This window comes from Capra hircus, chromosome 26 (assembly GCF_001704415.2).
Source record: "Capra hircus breed San Clemente chromosome 26, ASM170441v1, whole genome shotgun sequence".
Classification (NCBI taxonomy): domain Eukaryota; kingdom Metazoa; phylum Chordata; class Mammalia; order Artiodactyla; family Bovidae; genus Capra; species Capra hircus.
In genome coordinates this window covers 507,521-523,848 of record NC_030833.1, presented here as the reverse complement: position 1 = coordinate 523,848, position 16,328 = coordinate 507,521, and the positions used below count along the sequence as shown (strand labels likewise).

The 16,328-nt window shown below is 60.1% G+C and overlaps 1 protein-coding gene across 1 annotated transcript in view; it reads left to right on the top strand.

The window, feature by feature from the left end:
- The window catches only part of ADGRA1 (adhesion G protein-coupled receptor A1), a 35,973-nt gene extending 20,117 nt beyond the window's left edge, over window positions 1–15,856 (top strand). The window contains exons 6-7 of the mRNA XM_018041698.1: window positions 12,782–12,880; window positions 14,001–15,856. Of these exons, the coding sequence (XP_017897187.1) occupies window positions 12,782–12,880; window positions 14,001–15,207 (1,306 nt within the window). The 3' untranslated portion in view covers window positions 15,208–15,856. The remainder of the gene's footprint in view (window positions 1–12,781; window positions 12,881–14,000) is intronic.

The window sequence follows — 16,328 nt, the reverse complement described above, 5'->3', positions numbered from 1 at the left end:
AGAGTTCAACAGGGGAACTCGGGTCCAGGGACTCCACCGAAACGTCAGCATCAAACAGCTCTAGCTGCGACTGCTGACGTCTGGGCTGATTCAGCTTCGTGCAGCCTGCCCCGCCTTCCCAACGGAGCGGCCCCGAGTAGTTTCCTGTCTCAAGGCCTGAAAAGCCCACTTGGTGGTGCCCACAGCCTGGTTCGTCCATGGTCCACAGGCAGTTGGCCCCGACTCTGGACAGCCCTGCCTGAGGGAGGGAGGCGTCCCCGGGGCTCCCTCTGCCCGGGGCCCCCTCTCAGGGCAGAGGCTGAAGCCGGCTGGGGCCTGGGACGTGCTTGTCCCAGCGCTGGGCCGGGTGGAGCCACACGGCCCCATGTGTGGCCTTGGGAGCAGAGGGCTCAGGGCTCAGGGCTCAGGGCTCAGGGCTCAGGGCCGAGCAGGACCCTGTGAGGCCGCATCTGGGACCCCGGCCCGGCTCACAGGCCCGGCCCAGGAACACGGGGGCTTTTGCCAGCTAAACGCGAGCAGACGGCCTCGCGTGCGGGGACCTACCCCCGAGAATCAGGACACATCGTGCTGCTGGGTTTCCACGCCTCAGGAGACCACTCCAGTATTCACACCCCAGTGTTCTTGCCTGGGAAGTCCCACGGACAGAGGAGCCTTCGGGCTACGCTCCCAAGAGTCAGTCGGACACAACTGAGCGACTAAATCAGCACCATGTTCTGAACAGAAGCCTGTCCTGGAGCACCTTCACGGCCTGTCCTGGAGCACCGTCACGGCTGGTCGGGGCTCAGACAGGCGTCCTCTGCACCTCACACGGCCCAGGCCTTCGTCCACCAGCTCTTCTCCAGGCGTCAAGTTCCTGAGGGTTTCACCCTCCTCTGCCCACCGCCGGCCAGTGCGAGCTGGACGTGAGGGTCTGCATCTCAGAGGCACGTCGGTGGCTCTCAAAGCCGCATACTCGGGTGATGGACATGGATGGCTCTTTCACCCGAGCTGAAATCACTGACCTGATCTCTCGGGTTTCGAAGTCCTGACCGACACTAGGAGCACTAACTGGGCCCAGAGGGGGAGTGCCCTCCGGGTCAGACTCCGGGGCTGAAGGCGTGCGCCCAGGCAGGTCCATAGCTCATCCTCATCCGGCCTCCAGCTGCTGCCGGCTGCCCTGGGTTGCTCCAGGTCTCCAGCCCACCCCTCCTCCAAGTGAAGCCCCCCTTCCTCGAGGATACGAGGGCCCAGGAGCAGCAACCCCTCCGTTCACGTCAGCGGATCTCATCCACAGTGACCCAGGCTCCACAAGGGCATGGACCAGCCGGCGTCTGCCAGCTGATGGCAGCTCCTCAGGCCATCCTGGGGGCGGGCCTGCCTGGCCTGGACAGTGGACAGAGTGGCCAGCAGGCCCTCGGGTCCTTCCTCACAGCCTGACGCGGCTTCTCCTCCCGGGTTCTTGCTGTGGGCATCTCCCCCTGCTGGTCCCTTCCGGTCGCTGAGCCGTGGCGGGAGAATCTGGCCTCTGCAGTCCTCTGTCCTCTCCTGTGGCCCCTCGGACAGTCAGGGAAGCATGGGCTCCGTGACCTGGAAAGAGGGCCTGCCCAGCTCAGCTGACACAAGACAGGCACCGGGGGCGGTTGCTGGGATTTCAAAGTCAAGTTTCCCAGGGGCCCTAAACTCAGGATGCGAGGTCGGTAAACAGATGCCCCACTTGAACACTGAAGCTGGAGCAGACAGGGCCCGTGGGTCACAGTCAGAAAACCCCAGCACCCAGAGGTCGCTGGAGCCCCCTCTGTGAGGCCTCCAGGGCGGCTGGGGCTTGTGGAGCTGGCCGACACCCACAGGGACTCCTGGCGGGCACCACGCATGCCCACACAGGGCCCAGGGGCCTCGGCAGGGACAACACCCTCCACCTGGGCCTTGCACCCACCGACCAGGGCTCCCTGTCCCGGGAGCGGTGCACCCTGACTGCACGTGGGCTCCAGTCAGCAGCCAGGGGAGCGTGCAGAGCAGGCCCCAGGCCCTGAAGACAGAACAGAGGGCGGGCAGGGGCCTGAGCGGGTGGGCAGAGCTGCCGGAACCTTCACCCTCCACCCCAGGCTCTGGGTGGGGAGGGCTGGTCCTTCCTCTTTTTAAAAAAGCTTTTTTTTTTGGAGAAATAGAACATTTATACCCCCCCAAAAGCCTAAAACATCAATGCAGGTTTATGAAACAGTCCTGTGCCCTTCAAAGGAAGAAACAGAAGCCTCCTCTGCAGGAAACTCGGCCATGCCCCACCCCCGTCCTGACTCATGACTTCTATCGCCTTTTTTTATAGTTTTACCCAAATTTGTCTGCACTGATTTGGGGCCGTATACACATGGACTCGCTCATTTTATATTTTTATCAGGTTTATTTCACTGCCCAGCGTGCTTTCCAGACCCGTGTCTGAAACTGTGTCACCATCTGGCTGCGTGGTGCGGATAAGTGGCCAGGCGCTGTAGTCACGCTGCTCCTGGTGGGGGGGGGTGGGGTGTGACCCCACCACCCTCCCAGGTTTTGCTCATCTTTCCTGGGAGCAGGGGCTCTGGGGTCCCATCTGCGCTCCCCGCTGAGCACCCAGCCTCCTCCCGTCCCCCTCTGGGCCGTCTGTCCATCCGTCCGTCCTTCCGCTGCTGTAGGACTCGGTAGGCAGGTCCCCGCATCACCTGTCACAGGTGTCCTTCCGACTCCCCCAGCCGGAAGCAGGAGCCTGGGCGCCAACACTGCACCCCCTACAAACCCACCCTTCTCGGTGACGTGCCTCGCAGGTTCCGCCCTGTGATTCCACTTACAATTCTGTGCTTTCTGCTGGGACATGACTTTCTGGGTAGTGTGAGCTTGGGAACCAGGTTAGTTTCCTGCTCCTATTGGAACAAGTTGAAATGCCATTAATTTATCGTCGGGGCCTCCCAGGTGGCGCTGGTGGTTAAGAACCCCCTTACCAACACAGGAGAAGAGCCCCGGGTCTGCCCCTGGTCAGGAAGATCCCCCAGAGGAGAGCATGGCAACCCACCCCAGCATTCTTGCCTCGAGAATCCCATGGACAGAGGAGCCTGGCGGGCTGCCGTCGGTGGGGTCGCAAAGAGTCAGACACGACGGTCAGTCAGACAGTTAGCAGGAGGCAAATGTATCATACGCAGTCCAGCGCTGGAATGCGAAACCAGCCAGCGGGCTAACCCAGGCGCGTGGGCCGGGCCCTCCCGGAGCCCCCAGGGTTGACCCGGGCTTCCACGCTCCCGCTTCTTGCAGCGCCGCCCCGGCCCTGGGGTCACGCCCTCACTGGGGCGGCCGGGCGGGGGTCCACTGGGGGCGGGAGCTGAGGCGGAGCAGGAGGGTCCGCGGGGGCGGCGGGGGCCGGGCAGGGCCTCGCACCGGCCCGGGCGCCAGGCGGCTGCCGCGAGGACAGCGCCCCGGGCCTCCAGCGCCCTCTGCCGGCCGCCGTCCCGCAGGTGCTGGACGCGGAGCCGAACCACCGGAGAAGGGCGAGGCTCCCCGCAGAGGGGGAGGCGGCGGGCTGCAGGGGCCCGACCAGGGGCGGCGGAGAGGCTGTGAGAGCCCACCTGCAGGACCCCAGGGCCAGGGCACAGTCTGGCCCAGGCGGCAGCCCCTCCCAGGGGGCTGGGGGTACTGTCCACCTTGGGGGAAGGCAGGCCAAGCCCGCCCAGCGCTCCGGACCCCCGCTGGGTTGGGTCTCCTCCTGGGCGAGCTGGGGGACCCATCTGGACCCATGGGCAGTGCCGGGGAAGGGAGAGGAGGGGTCACCGACCTGCCCAAGGTGAGGCCGGCAGCGGGGTCTCCTGGTGAGCTGTCCCTGGGTGGCTGGGGTCCTCTGAGGGGCTCTGGGCCCTGGGCCCGCTGTGGGTTGCACACTTGAGCAGAGGCCCCTTGCACGCTTGCAACGTCACCTCACCACGTGCTGAAGGAGCCTCTTCATTGAAACCCAGGGCTTCCTCCGTGGACCTGTCGGCATGCTGGGCCCAGTGCGGCATTGGGGGATGTGGTACGGGGGCAGTGGAGGGGGCGGGGGGTCCGGCAGGCGGGTCCCTTTGCTGTGTGCCCAGAGCAGAACTGGCTCCCTTGAGGCCTCCCCACACCCTGAGGCCGCCCGGCCGTTGTCCCTGGAGCTCCGTCTGGCCTGGCATGGCCCCTGTGGGCGCTGAGCTGGAGCCCGAGGGGTCTGCTGAGGCCCCTCCTTTGCGCAGCCCCGCCCGGTGGGGGCAGCTCCAGCGTCCGGCCCCCAGGTGGGACCAGGGTGGTCCCACCTCGGTCGGCCGGGCCCCGCTGGCCTGCGGCAGATCCTGCGAATCTGGCCTGTTCAGGGCCCGTCGCTGCCCTTTTCCTTCCCTCCAGGCTGGTCTCGTGGCCCGTGCTCACACCCAGGGCCCAAGAGGAGGCCCTCGAAGCTCATGGCCGGAGGAGCTTGGGCCAGAGTGGGCCCTGCCCCACCGCGGCGCCTTCACCTGCAGACGGCAGCTGCCCTGCAGCAGCACAGACCGTGTGCAGACAGTCATGCCAGGCGGGCAGCGGATTGGGGGGCATCACACGACGGTGGGGTAAGGCTGGACCTGGAGCTGCAGGCAACAGAGCAATGGGAGGGACCATGCTCAGGAGAGGGACAGTGGGACGTCCAGGTGGGAGCAGGCCCGGAGGGGCTACAGGCAGCGACGGGGGGCCCGGCCCAGGCCGGGGCTGGGGGCTTATCTCCCGTCACTGCTTGTCACCAGGCTGAAAGTGCCGCCTCCACAGGCCCCTGCCAGGCGGTCTGTCTTCCTGTGAGGAGCCCCAGCCTTGCCCCAGGAAGGGAGGCTCCCAGCAGAGGGGCCGTGCTTAGCTGCTGTCTCCACGGGAGACCCCTCGCCAGCCTGATGGGGCAGAACTGAGCAGCCCCGCCTGCTGTCAGCCTTCCTTCTGGTCCCGATGCTGGACGTCAGGGTCCGTCCCTGCAGTCGGGGGTGTGGCACGCTGCCTGCTTTTCAGATAGCCCGAGCCCTTAATGTTTCCATATAAGTTATTTTTAAAATTTATTTATTTTTTATTTTATCCTATTTTTGGCTCCAGTGGGTCTTCACCGCTGTGCACACAGCCTTTCCCTAGCTGTGGCGGGCGGGGCTGCTCCCTAGGTGTGGTGCAATGGCCTCTTGTGGGGCGTGGGCTCCAGGCGGGTGCGCTTAGCCGCCATGCGGAGGCTTCTTTGCTCCGAAGCACACGGGATCATCCCAGATAAGGGACTGAACACATGTCCCCTGCATTGACAGGCAGACTCTTACCCACTAGACCACCAGGGAAGCCCCCATATAAATTTTCAGTTTAGAAAAAAGAGCCTCCAGGGTTTTGACCTGAGTTCAGTTCAGTCGCTCAGTCATGTCTGACTCCTTGCGACCCCATGAATCGCAGCATGCCAGGCCTCCCTGTCCATCGCCATCTCCCAGAGTTCACTCAGACTCACGTCCATCGAGTCCTTGATGCCATCCAGCCATCTCATCCTCAGTCGTCCCCTTCTCCTCCTGCCCCCAATCCCTCCCAGCATCAGAGTCTTTTCCAATGAGTCGACTCTTCGCATGAGGTGGCCAAAGTACTGGACTTTCAGCTTTAGCATCATTCCTTCCAAAGAAATCCCAGGGCTGATCTTCAGAATGGACTGGTTGGATCTCCTGCAGTCCAAGGGACTCTCAAGAGTCTTCTCCAACACCACAATTCAAAAGCATCAATTCTTCGGCGCTCAGCCTTCTTCACAGTCCAACTCTCACATCCATACATGACCACAGGGAAAACCATAGCCTTGACTAGACGGACCTTAGTCAGCAAAGTAATGTCTCTGCTTTTGAATATACTATCTAGGTTGGTCATAACTTTCCTTCCAAGGAGTAAGCGTCTTTTAATTTCATGGCTGCAGTCACAATCTGCAGTGATTCTGGAGCCCAAAAAAATAAAGTCTGACACTGTTTCTACTGTTTCCCCATCTATTTCCCATGAAGTGATGGGACCGGATGCCATGATCTTCATTTTCTGAATGTTGAGCTTTAAGCCAACTTTTTCACTCTCCTCTTTCATCAAGAGGCTTTTTAGCTCCTCTTCACTTTCTGCCATAAGGGTGGTGTCATCTGCATATCTGAGGTGATTGCTAATTCTCCTGGCAATCTTGATTCCAGCTTGTGTTTCTTCCAGTCCAGCGTTTCTCATGATGTACTCTGCATAGAAGTTCAATAAGCAGGGTGACAATATACAGCCTTGACGTACTCCTTTTCCTATTTGGAACCAGTCTGTTGTTCCATGTCCAGTTCTAACTATTGCTTCCTGACCTGCATACAGATTTCTCAAGAGGCAGGTTAGGTGGTCTGGTATTCCCATCTCTTTCAGAATTTTCCACAGTTTATTGTGATCCACACAGTCAAAGGCTTTGACCTGATGTCACTGCAAACAGCACTTTTGTCTCCCCCGTGACTGTGATATGCTGGTGACTGGTCTCTGCGATAAGCTGGTGACTGATCTCTGATAAGCTGGTGACCGGTCTCTGATAAGCTGGTGACCGATCTCTGATAAGCTGGTGACCGATCTCTGCGATAAGCTGGTGACCGATCTCTGCTAAGCTGGTGACCGATCTCTGCGATAAGCTGGTGACCGGTCTCTGCGATAAGCTGGTGACCGGTCTCTGATAAGCTGGTGATGGGTCTCTCTGATAAGCTGGTGACTGATCTCTGCTAAGCTGGTGACCGGTCTCTGTGATAAGCTGGTGACTGGTCTGTGCAATAAGCTGGTGACTGATGTCTGTGATAAGCTGGTGACTGATCTTTATAAGCTGGTGACTGGTCTCTGTGCGATAGGCTGGCAGCCGTCTAGACTCGCTCCTGCTTCCAAGCTGTTGTCTTGGAGCCGCCGTAGCAGTTTTCGGGGAGCCAGTCGGGGCGCCTGCGGACGGAAGGGCATCGACGGCATTCTCACTGGCACCTTTGTTCCTCTGCTTCCTCGTCACGTGCTGGCATCCGGGAGATGCTCAGAGGCCCAGAGGCACGGTCACCTTGCCCCTGCCTGACCCTAGGGGACCTTCACCCCCTCACCGTCCGGGGACAGACTGGCTTCTTGTTGTTGTTCAGTCACTGAGTCGCGTCTGACTCTGCGACCCTTTGGACTGTCGCCCACCAGGCTCCTCTGTCCATGGGATTCTCCAGGCAAGAATACGGGAATGGGTAGTTATGCCCTTCTCCAGGGGATCTTCCTGACCCAGGGATCGAACCTGGGTCTCCCTCATTGCACACGGATTCTTCACCATCTGAGCCACCAGGAAAGCCCAGAGTTTGCTCAAACTCATGTCCCTTGTCTGAGCGAACCCCAGGAGATGGTGAAGGGCGGTGAAGGGCAGGTCAGCCTGGGGCGCAGCAGTTGGAGAGGCTGCTGAGAGTCAGACGGGACTGGGTGACTGACAGCAATGTGTCCGTCGAGTGGGCGATGCCGTCCAACCACCTCATCCTCTGTCGCCCTCTTCTCCTCCCGCCTTCAATCTTTCCCAGCATCAGGGTCTTTTCCAATGAGTCAGTTCTTCGAATCAGGTGGCCAAAGTATTGGAGCTGCAGCTTTAGCACCAGTCCTTCCAATGAATATTCAGGATTGATTTCCTTTGGGATGGACTGGTTGGACCTCCCTGCAGTCCAAGGGACTGTCAAGAGTTCTCCAGCACCGCAGTTGGGACCAGATGCCATGATCGTAGTTTTTTGTGTTGAGCTTTAAGCCAACTTTTTCGCCCTCTTCTTTCAGCCTCATCAAGAGGCTCTTCAGCTCCTCTTCACTTTCTGCCATTAGAGGGGCGCCATCTGCACGTCTCAGGCTGTTGGCACTTCTCCCTGAAGTCTTGATTCCAGCTTGCGCTGCCTCCAGCCCAGCGTTTCGCATAACGTGCGCTGCATGTAAGCTAAATTAGCAGGTGACAGTGTATGGCTCTGACATGCTGGTTTCCAAAGTTTGAACCAGTGCTTTGTTCCCTGTCCAGTTCTAACTGTTGCCTTTCTTTGGGATTGGCATGAAAACACCTTTTCCAGTCCTGTGGCCACTGCTGAGTTTTCCAAATGTGCTGGCATATTGAGTGCAGCACTTTAACAGCAGCATCTTTTAGGATTTGAAATAGCTCAGCTGGAATTCCATCACCTCCACTAGCTTTGTTTATAGTGATGCTTCCTAAGGCCCACATGACTTCACACTCCAAGATGTCTGGCTCTAGATGAGTGATTACACCATCGCGGTTATCGGGGTCATTAAGACCTTTCTTGTACAGTTCTTCTGTGTATTCTTGCCGCCTCTTAGTATTTGCTGCTTCTGTTAGGTCCATACCATTACTGTCCTTTATCGAGCCCATCTTTGCATGAAATGTTCCCTTGCTATCTCTAATTTTCTTGAAGAGATCTCTAGTCTTTCCCACTCTGTTGTTTTCCTCTATTTCTTTGCATTGTTCACTTAAGAAGGCTTTCTTGTCTCTCCCTGCTGTTCAGGAACTCTGCGCTCAGTTGGATATATCGTTCCCTTTCTCCCTTGCCTTTCACTTCTCTTCTTTTCTCAGGCATTTATAAGGTCCCCTCAGACAACCACTTTACCTTCTCGAATTTCTTTTTCTTCGGGGTGGTTTTGGTCACTGTCTGCTGTACAGCATTACAAACCTCTGTCCACAGTTCTTCAGGCACTTTGTCTACACCAGATCTAATCCCTTGAACCTATTTGTCACCTTCCCTGTATAAGCTGTATGATCACAAGGGATTTGATTCAGGTCATACCTGAATGGTCTAGTGGTTTTCCCTACTTTCTTCAATTTGAGTCTGAATTTGGCAAGAAGGAGTTCATGATCTGAGCCACAGTCAGCTCCCAGTCTTGTTTCTCCTGACTGTATAGAGCTTCTCCATCTTTGGCTGCAAAGAAGGTAGTCTGATTTCGGTGTTGACCATCCGGTGACGCCCACGTGTAGACTCTTCTCTTGTGTTGTTGGAAGAGGGTGTTTTCTATGACCAGTGCATTCTCTTGGCAAAACTCTATCAGCCTTTGCCCTGCTTGTACTCCAAGGCCAAACCTGCCTGTTACTCCAGGTATCTCTTGACTTCCTACTTTTGCATTCCAACCTACTATGATGAAAATGACATCTTTTTTTTTTTTTTTTGGTGTTAGCTCTAGGTCTTGTAGGTCTTCACAGAACTGTTCAACGTCAGCTTCTTCGGCATTAGTGGGTGGGGCATAGACTTGGATTACTGTGATGTTGAATGGTTTGCCTTGGAAATGAACAGAGATCATTCTGTTGTTTTTGAGGTTGCACCAAAGTATTGTATTTCCACCCTTTTGTGGACTATGAGGGCTATTCCATTTCATCTAAGGGATTCTTGCCCACAGAGCATGCTAAGTCACTTCAGTGTGTCTGACTCTTTGTGACGCTATGGACTGTAGCCCCTAGGTTCCTCTGGCCATGAGATTCTCCAGGCAAGAATACTGGGGTGGGTTGCCCTTTCCCACTTCAGATCCTCCCCACCCAGGGCTGAAACCCACACCTCGTGCCTCCCCTGCACTGCCAGGCAGGTCTCTACCACTAGTGCCACCTGGGAATTCCCACAGGAGGTCATCTGAGTCAGACTCACCCATTCTCGTCCACTTAGCTCACTGACCGCTAAAAGGTCGACATCGCTCGTGCCACCTCCTGCCCACCCACGCCAGCTGACCCTGACGTTGGCCCTGGCCGCACACACAGGCGGCCGTCCTCCCCCGCCCTCCTCCCGCCCAGGCTGCCGCGTCGCGCTGAGCAGGCGTTCCTGTGCTGTGCAGTGGGCTCTTGTTGGACTTTGGTTTTGTTTTCTTTTTTCATTTATTTCCGCCCCTGTTTTTATCATCTCTTTCCTCCTGGTTACTCTGAGTTCACTTTGCTCTTTTATTTTTCTGCCCTGTTGAGGTGGGATCTTTAGTCGCTGGACTTCAAATCTTGCTTTTTTTCTCATGGGAGTGTTCACAGCTGTGAGTAACCCTCTAAGCCCAGCTTTAGCTGCATCCCAGAAATATTATACTGAGCTTTCTTTCTCACTTTGGTAACATATTTTCCAGATTTCCTTATAATTTCGTCTTTCATCCATGAATTATTTAGCAGTATAACATCTCATTTTTCAGATATGTGTGGTTTTCTTAGTTACCTTATTGCTATTAATTTCTAATTTAGTCTCATTTTGATCTCAGAGAATATACTCTGTATGATTTAAATGCTTTTAAACTTATCAGCACTTGCTTTATGAAGCATCATATCATCTGCAATGATTAATAGATGGTGTGCATTTGAAAAGAATTCGTGCTGTGCAATTTTGGGGTATGATTTTCTAGAAAGAACGAACATTAGGGAAACATGATTAATGTTACTGTTCAGATCTTCTATTTATTAACTTTTTGCCTGCTTGTCCCATCAGTTGCTAAGAGAGAGGAGTTCAAAACTCCAGCTGTGATTTTGGAATTATTTCTCCCTTTAATTATTTCTGTCCATTTTTGCTTCGCATATTTTGAATCTTCCCTCTGGCCCCCCACATTTACAGTTTACATGTCTTCCTACGAACCAACATGGATGTCATTATGAAATGCTGTCCTTTCTGTCTTTTCTTAAAGTTTATTTTGTCCTGTATTAACGCAGCCACTCTGGCCTCTTAGAGTCAGTTTGTGTGGATAGCTTTATCCATCCGTTAATTTTCAGCCACTGTATATCTTTTTATTTAAAATGTTTTCTCCTATTGTAGACAGCATATAACAGGGTCTTGGTTTTTTGCTGGTATTGATGTATTCTGATGATCGCTGCCTTTGAACTGAAATGCTTAATCCATTAAAATTTAGTGGCATTTTGATTTTGTCTCCATTTTTCTGTTTTCTGTTTTTACTTTTTCTCTTTTTTTTCTTCTGTTCCTCCTTTCCTTTTTTATTTTTTCTTTTGAGTTATTTTTAATATTTCATTTTATCTATTAGTTTTTTGCTTATTACTTTTCATGGCTGCTTTAGGGGTGACCACAACCTTTTCACATCTCTCTAGTTTAAAAGTCACACTATTCCATGTAAAAACCATGAGAATTAGAAACTTTGCGACCCTGTGCCCCCCACTCTTTCTGCTACAGACATCATCAATGTTGCCCCACATATACTGTAAACTCCACAAGTGAAAGTGAAGTTGCTCAGTCATGTCCAACTCTTTGCCATCCCGTGGACTGCAGCCCACCAGGCTCCTGTCCATGGGATTTTCCAGGCAAGAATACTGGAGTGGGTTGCCATTTCCTCCTCCAGGGGATCTTCCCCACCCAGGGACTGAACCCGGGTCTCCAGCGTTGTAAGCAGACGCTTCACCGTCTGAGCCATCATCAGGAAGTCCTGCAAACTCCACAGGCAGTGTTAAGGTCTTTCTTTCATCAGTAATATGTATGTTAGAGAAGCTAGGAGGAAACAGGATGTTTTCTCTTCACCCAAATACTCAGTGCGGCCTCCGTTCCTCCAAGCCCCTATTTGTGCAGTGCGCCTCCAGCCTGGAAGCTTTCATCTGGCATTTCCTGAAGTGTAGGTCAGCTGACAAGGGCCCTTCCGGGCTTCGTCTCTGTCTGGGACGTGTTTTCCTTTGCCCTTTCTTCTGGAGCAGACTTTCTGGGGGCGCAGAGGCCCGGCCATCACCGGGGTAACTGTGTGCAGGTCTCCCGGCTCTCCTCCGTGGACCCGGAGTTGTTCCTGGCACTGGGGGCCTGGTGCTGTCGAAGTGATGTGGGTGCTTGTGGCATCCTGAGAATGGCATCTCTTGTGGGGGTCGTCCCGCGCTGTCCCCCGGGCTTCCCCAAGGCTGCCCTCTGCATGTGTGTGACAGCCACATACTTATGGCCAAGCACCCACGCTCACACCCCCAGGATCCCACGTGGGGCAGCATCCTTGGGAGGAGCTGTTGGCCAAAGCCCCGCAGGTAGGACCTACCCGGATGAGTCCCTGCACCTCCGGAAGGGTCACACGCCAGAACCTGCCCCAGGCCGCAGAAGACTCGGCTGCCAGGCTCGAGGAACTGCGGCTCCGAGCGCTTCCTCCCGAGGCGTCTGGCCAGCGCACGCACCCGTGGGTCACTGACACTGCCGACAGGTGTGGCCTGGACCCCGGCGGAGGGCGACTCGGCGGGCACCTGCTGAGAGCGTCCAGCGCTGCCCAGGGACACCTGCGCCCAAGGGGGGCACCTGAGCAAGCACCCACCGCAGCGCCAGGCCGTCCGCCGGGGTGCGCGGCCTCGCCCATCCACCGCGGCCTACCGCCGCCCAGGGCCTTCACGTCCTTCTGTTCTTGCTGAACCAGGGCGCCGCCCGCCCGCCCGCCCCCAGACACACGCGCTGGGCCGGGCCAGGGTCATCTCTGTGCGGGCAGAGAGGCGAAGGGAGGACACGTGGACGGGGTGTGTGGGAGCAGAGGGGGCACGGGGGACATGGGGGAGGGGCATGGCGGTGGGGGAGGGGCGTGGGGCATGGAGGACATGGGGGAGGGGACATGGGGAGGGGACACGCGGGACATGTGGGGGGTATGGGGGACATGAGTGGGGGAGGGGCGTGGGGAGGGCCGCGGGGAGGGCCGTGGGGAGGGGGTGTGGGGGCTGCGGCATGGGGGAGGCCAGGTCCGGCCGGACAGCGGCAGCGCTCTTCAGTCAAGCCGGGCGGCTGCCGCGTGGACAGCGGAGAGCAGGGCCTCCCCCTGACCTGCCCGCGGGCGGCGCAGGGAGCGGGGCTGCCCTGGGGTGCGGGGGCCCCGAGGGCAGTGAGCGCCCCCTGCCCCGCAGGTTCTACCTCGTCGGCGGCGGGGCCCCCCTGGTCATCTGCGGCGTCACGGCCGCCACGAATATCAGGAACTACGGGATGGAGGCCGAGGATGCGGCGTAGTGAGTACCGGGCGCCCCGCGGGGCCGCAGGATGGGCCGCAGTCCCCCGCGCGCCTCCCAGGGGCCCAGAGCCGCCTCCCCCGGCTCGGGCGCCGCCACAACCCCGCCCGCTCTACGGGCTGGTTTGGCCGCACAGGGAGGGCCTGGTAGGGGGTGCGAAGGACTGCCCAAGACGGCTGAGCGGCCCCAGCCGCGTGCGGGGCCCAGACGGCCGACAGAGCCTTCCGCCGCGCGGCCATCTGCCCCGCCCCGCCCCGCCCCCGCCCCCGCCCCCGCCCCGCCCCGCCCCCGCCCCCGCCCCGCCCCGCCCCCGCCCCCGCCCAGCCCCCGCCCCGCCCAGCCCCGCCTCGCCCCGCCCCGCCCCGCCCCAGCCCCGCCCCGCCCCGCCCCAGCCCCGCCCCAGCCCCGCCTCGCTCCCCACTCCCGCCCCCGCCCAGCCCCGCCCCGCCCCCGCCCCAGCCCCGCCCCGCCCCCGCCCCAGCCCCGCCCCGCCCCAGCCCCGCCCCAGCCCCGCCTCGCTCCCCACTCCCGCCCCCGCCCAGCCCCGCCCCAGCCCCGCCCCAGCCCCGCCCCAGCCCAGCCCAGCCCAGCCCCAGCCCAGCCCCGCTCCGCCCCGCCCCTCCCAAGCCCCGCCCCGCCCCCGCCCCCGCCCCACTCCCGCCCCAGCCCCGCGCCCTCCAGCACTCCCGGCCTGCCGGAGGCCTTTCTGGCCGGCGGGCGGGGTGGGGCCCTTCGCCCCGATGGCCCTGCAGGGTGGGGCCGCCTGTCAGCTCCACCCCGGCGGTGACCTCTGTGGGTCGAAGGCTGTGGGGCTGGTCCCCTGGGCTGCCCCATTGGTCCCTCCGCCCTCCTCAGCAGAGCCTCCTGGGGGGCCAGAAAGCCATCCGACCCCCGCGCTTCTCCCACAGCTGCCCTGGGGGGCGAAGCCCCAAGTCCTGCTCTCGGGCGCCCAGCGCCTCCTGGGCCCTCCCTGGGGCCCCGCTGTGTCCCGCCTGCGCCCCCACCCCGGCCCAGCCATGCTGGTGTCTCCTTATCACGTGACCACGGGGAGACAGTGAGCCCTGCTCCAACCCAGCAGGCTGCCCGGAGCGCCCCCTTGCTCACCCCCTCTCCCCCGCAGCTGCTGGATGGCCTGGGAACCCAGCCTGGGCGCCTTCTATGGGCCGGTGGCCTTCATCGCCCTCGTCACCTGCGTGTACTTCCTTGGCACCTACGTCCAGCTGCGGCGCCACCCAGAGCGCAGGTACGAGCTCAGGGAGCGGACGGAGGAGCAGCAGCGGCTGGCAGGCCCCGAGGGTGGCCCTGGGACCCAGGGGGCCGCGCCGCCCGCCCCCGACGGCCGGGCCGCCTCGCTGCTGCAGAACGAGCACTCGTTCCGGGCCCAGCTGCGGGCCGCCGCCTTCACGCTCTTCCTGTTCGCGGCCACGTGGGCCTTCGGGGCGCTGGCCGTGTCGCAGGGCAACTTCCTGGACATGGTCTTCAGCTGCCTGTACGGCGCCTTCTGCGTGACCCTGGGGCTCTTCGTGCTCATCCACCACTGTGCCAAGCGCGATGACGTGTGGCACTGCTGGTGGTCTTGCTGCCCCGCCCGCCGGGACCCCCACCCTGCGACGCTCAGCGCCCGCCCTGCCCTCGACGCCAACGGGGACGCGCTGGGCCACGTGGCCTGCCTGCAGGACTCGCCTTGTCCTGGCAAGGCGTTGGGCTTCAGCCACCCATCCGCCAGCCACTGCAAGATGACCAACCTGCAGGCCAGCCAAGGCCACGTCAGCTGCCTGTCGCCAGCCACGCCCTGCTGTGCCCAGATGCACTGCGAGCAGCTCACGGAGGAAGCAGCCCACGTGCACGCGGGGGACGCCTTCGAGCACGACACACACCTGCACACGTGTGTCCAGGGCAGAACTAAGCCGAACTACTTCAGCCGGCACCGGGCGGCCGCGGCCGAGCAGTACGCCTACCACATCCCGTCCAGCCTGGACGGCAGCCCGAACAGCTCGCGCTCAGAAAGCCCGCCCAGCTCACTAGAGGGCCCCGTGGGCCCTCACGCGCTGGCCTGCTGTGCCCAGGGCGACCCCTTCCCCCTGGTCAACCAGCCCGAGAGCGGCGCCCCCAGCCCCGTGCTGTACAGCTGTCCGCCGCGGCCCGGCAGGGAGGCGGCCCGCGGCCCAGCGCGCCTGGAGATGCTCCGCCGGACACAGTCGCTGCCCTTCGGTGGCCCCGGCCAGAACGGGCTGCTCAAGGGCGACGTGCGGGATGCTGCCCCCTTCGGCTCGGACAGCACAGGCAACATCCGCACGGGCCCCTGGAGGAACGAGACAACGGTGTAGCGGCCGGGACTGCCCCAAAGCAGAGCCCTCTGCCCCTGGGGTGGGTGGGGGTCGCCTCTCGACCCAGCCTTGGCAGACCCCCCCACTCACCCCTGCCCGGGAAGGACATGAGCAGGAAGATGCTCTGGGCCGCGGTTGCCTCCACGGAGCCTGCGCTCAGGAGCACCAGCTGCCCACAGTCACCTGCTTCCAGCCCACAGCGCCGCGTCCCCGGCAGCCAGGTGGAGGACCCACCCTACGTGCCTGCGTGCACCCGTCTGACCCCTGCTGCCTCAATGGCCCTGGCTGCGGCAGGAGGCACCGCCACCGCCTCCCAGTACCTGACGTGTGTGTTCCGTTAAGGTTTGTTCTTAGAGGCGGGCAGCCTGCCTGTCGGTCTGGAGCGTCAGAGGACTCAGCCCGCTCCTCAGCCCAGGCTGGCTCTCTGTTCACCCCGGGCCGGAGAGCGTCACAGGCCCCCGGGCAGCTGCCTCACTCCGGGGACCCTCAGCCTCCCCCGGGGCCGGCAGGGCCTCTTAGGGGTCTGTGCCCTGGAAACGCCCACCACACACCCTCTGATGTCCACTTGACTTCTGAAGCTGGGCACTGTCGGGACCAGGGCGTGCCCACCACGGCGTTTGGGAACAATAAAGTCCCTGCCACAGAGAGAGAGGGTCTGGCATTTCCATGTGGGCGAAAAGCCCAACTCAGAGGACACATGTCAATGACCAAAGTCCTTCTGTGACGGCTGCCGCGTGTCCCACAGGAGGGGCTCCGGGTCCCTGCAGAGGCAGAAGCCTGGACAGCCCGAGGGGAGAGCGTGTGCGCAGCCTGGACTCCCCCCCCGGGCCTGTGCATGTGTGCACCCACACCCACACCCACGTGTGTGTGGGTGCACTGCACATGTGTGCACTGCCGAATGCACGCACACGCCACACGTGTGCACGGCACACCATGGGCGCACACGCAGTGTGCACATTACATGCCCGTCACACAGCGTGTGTCACATACACCACCCACGTGCACATGCTGCTGCACAGCCACGCACACACGTGTTTTCCAGCCCCCCGAGCGCCAGGCTTTCCTTGCCCTGCGCAGCCTCATCACCAGGCTTGTTAGCATCTGCGTGGGGGCGGGGGGGT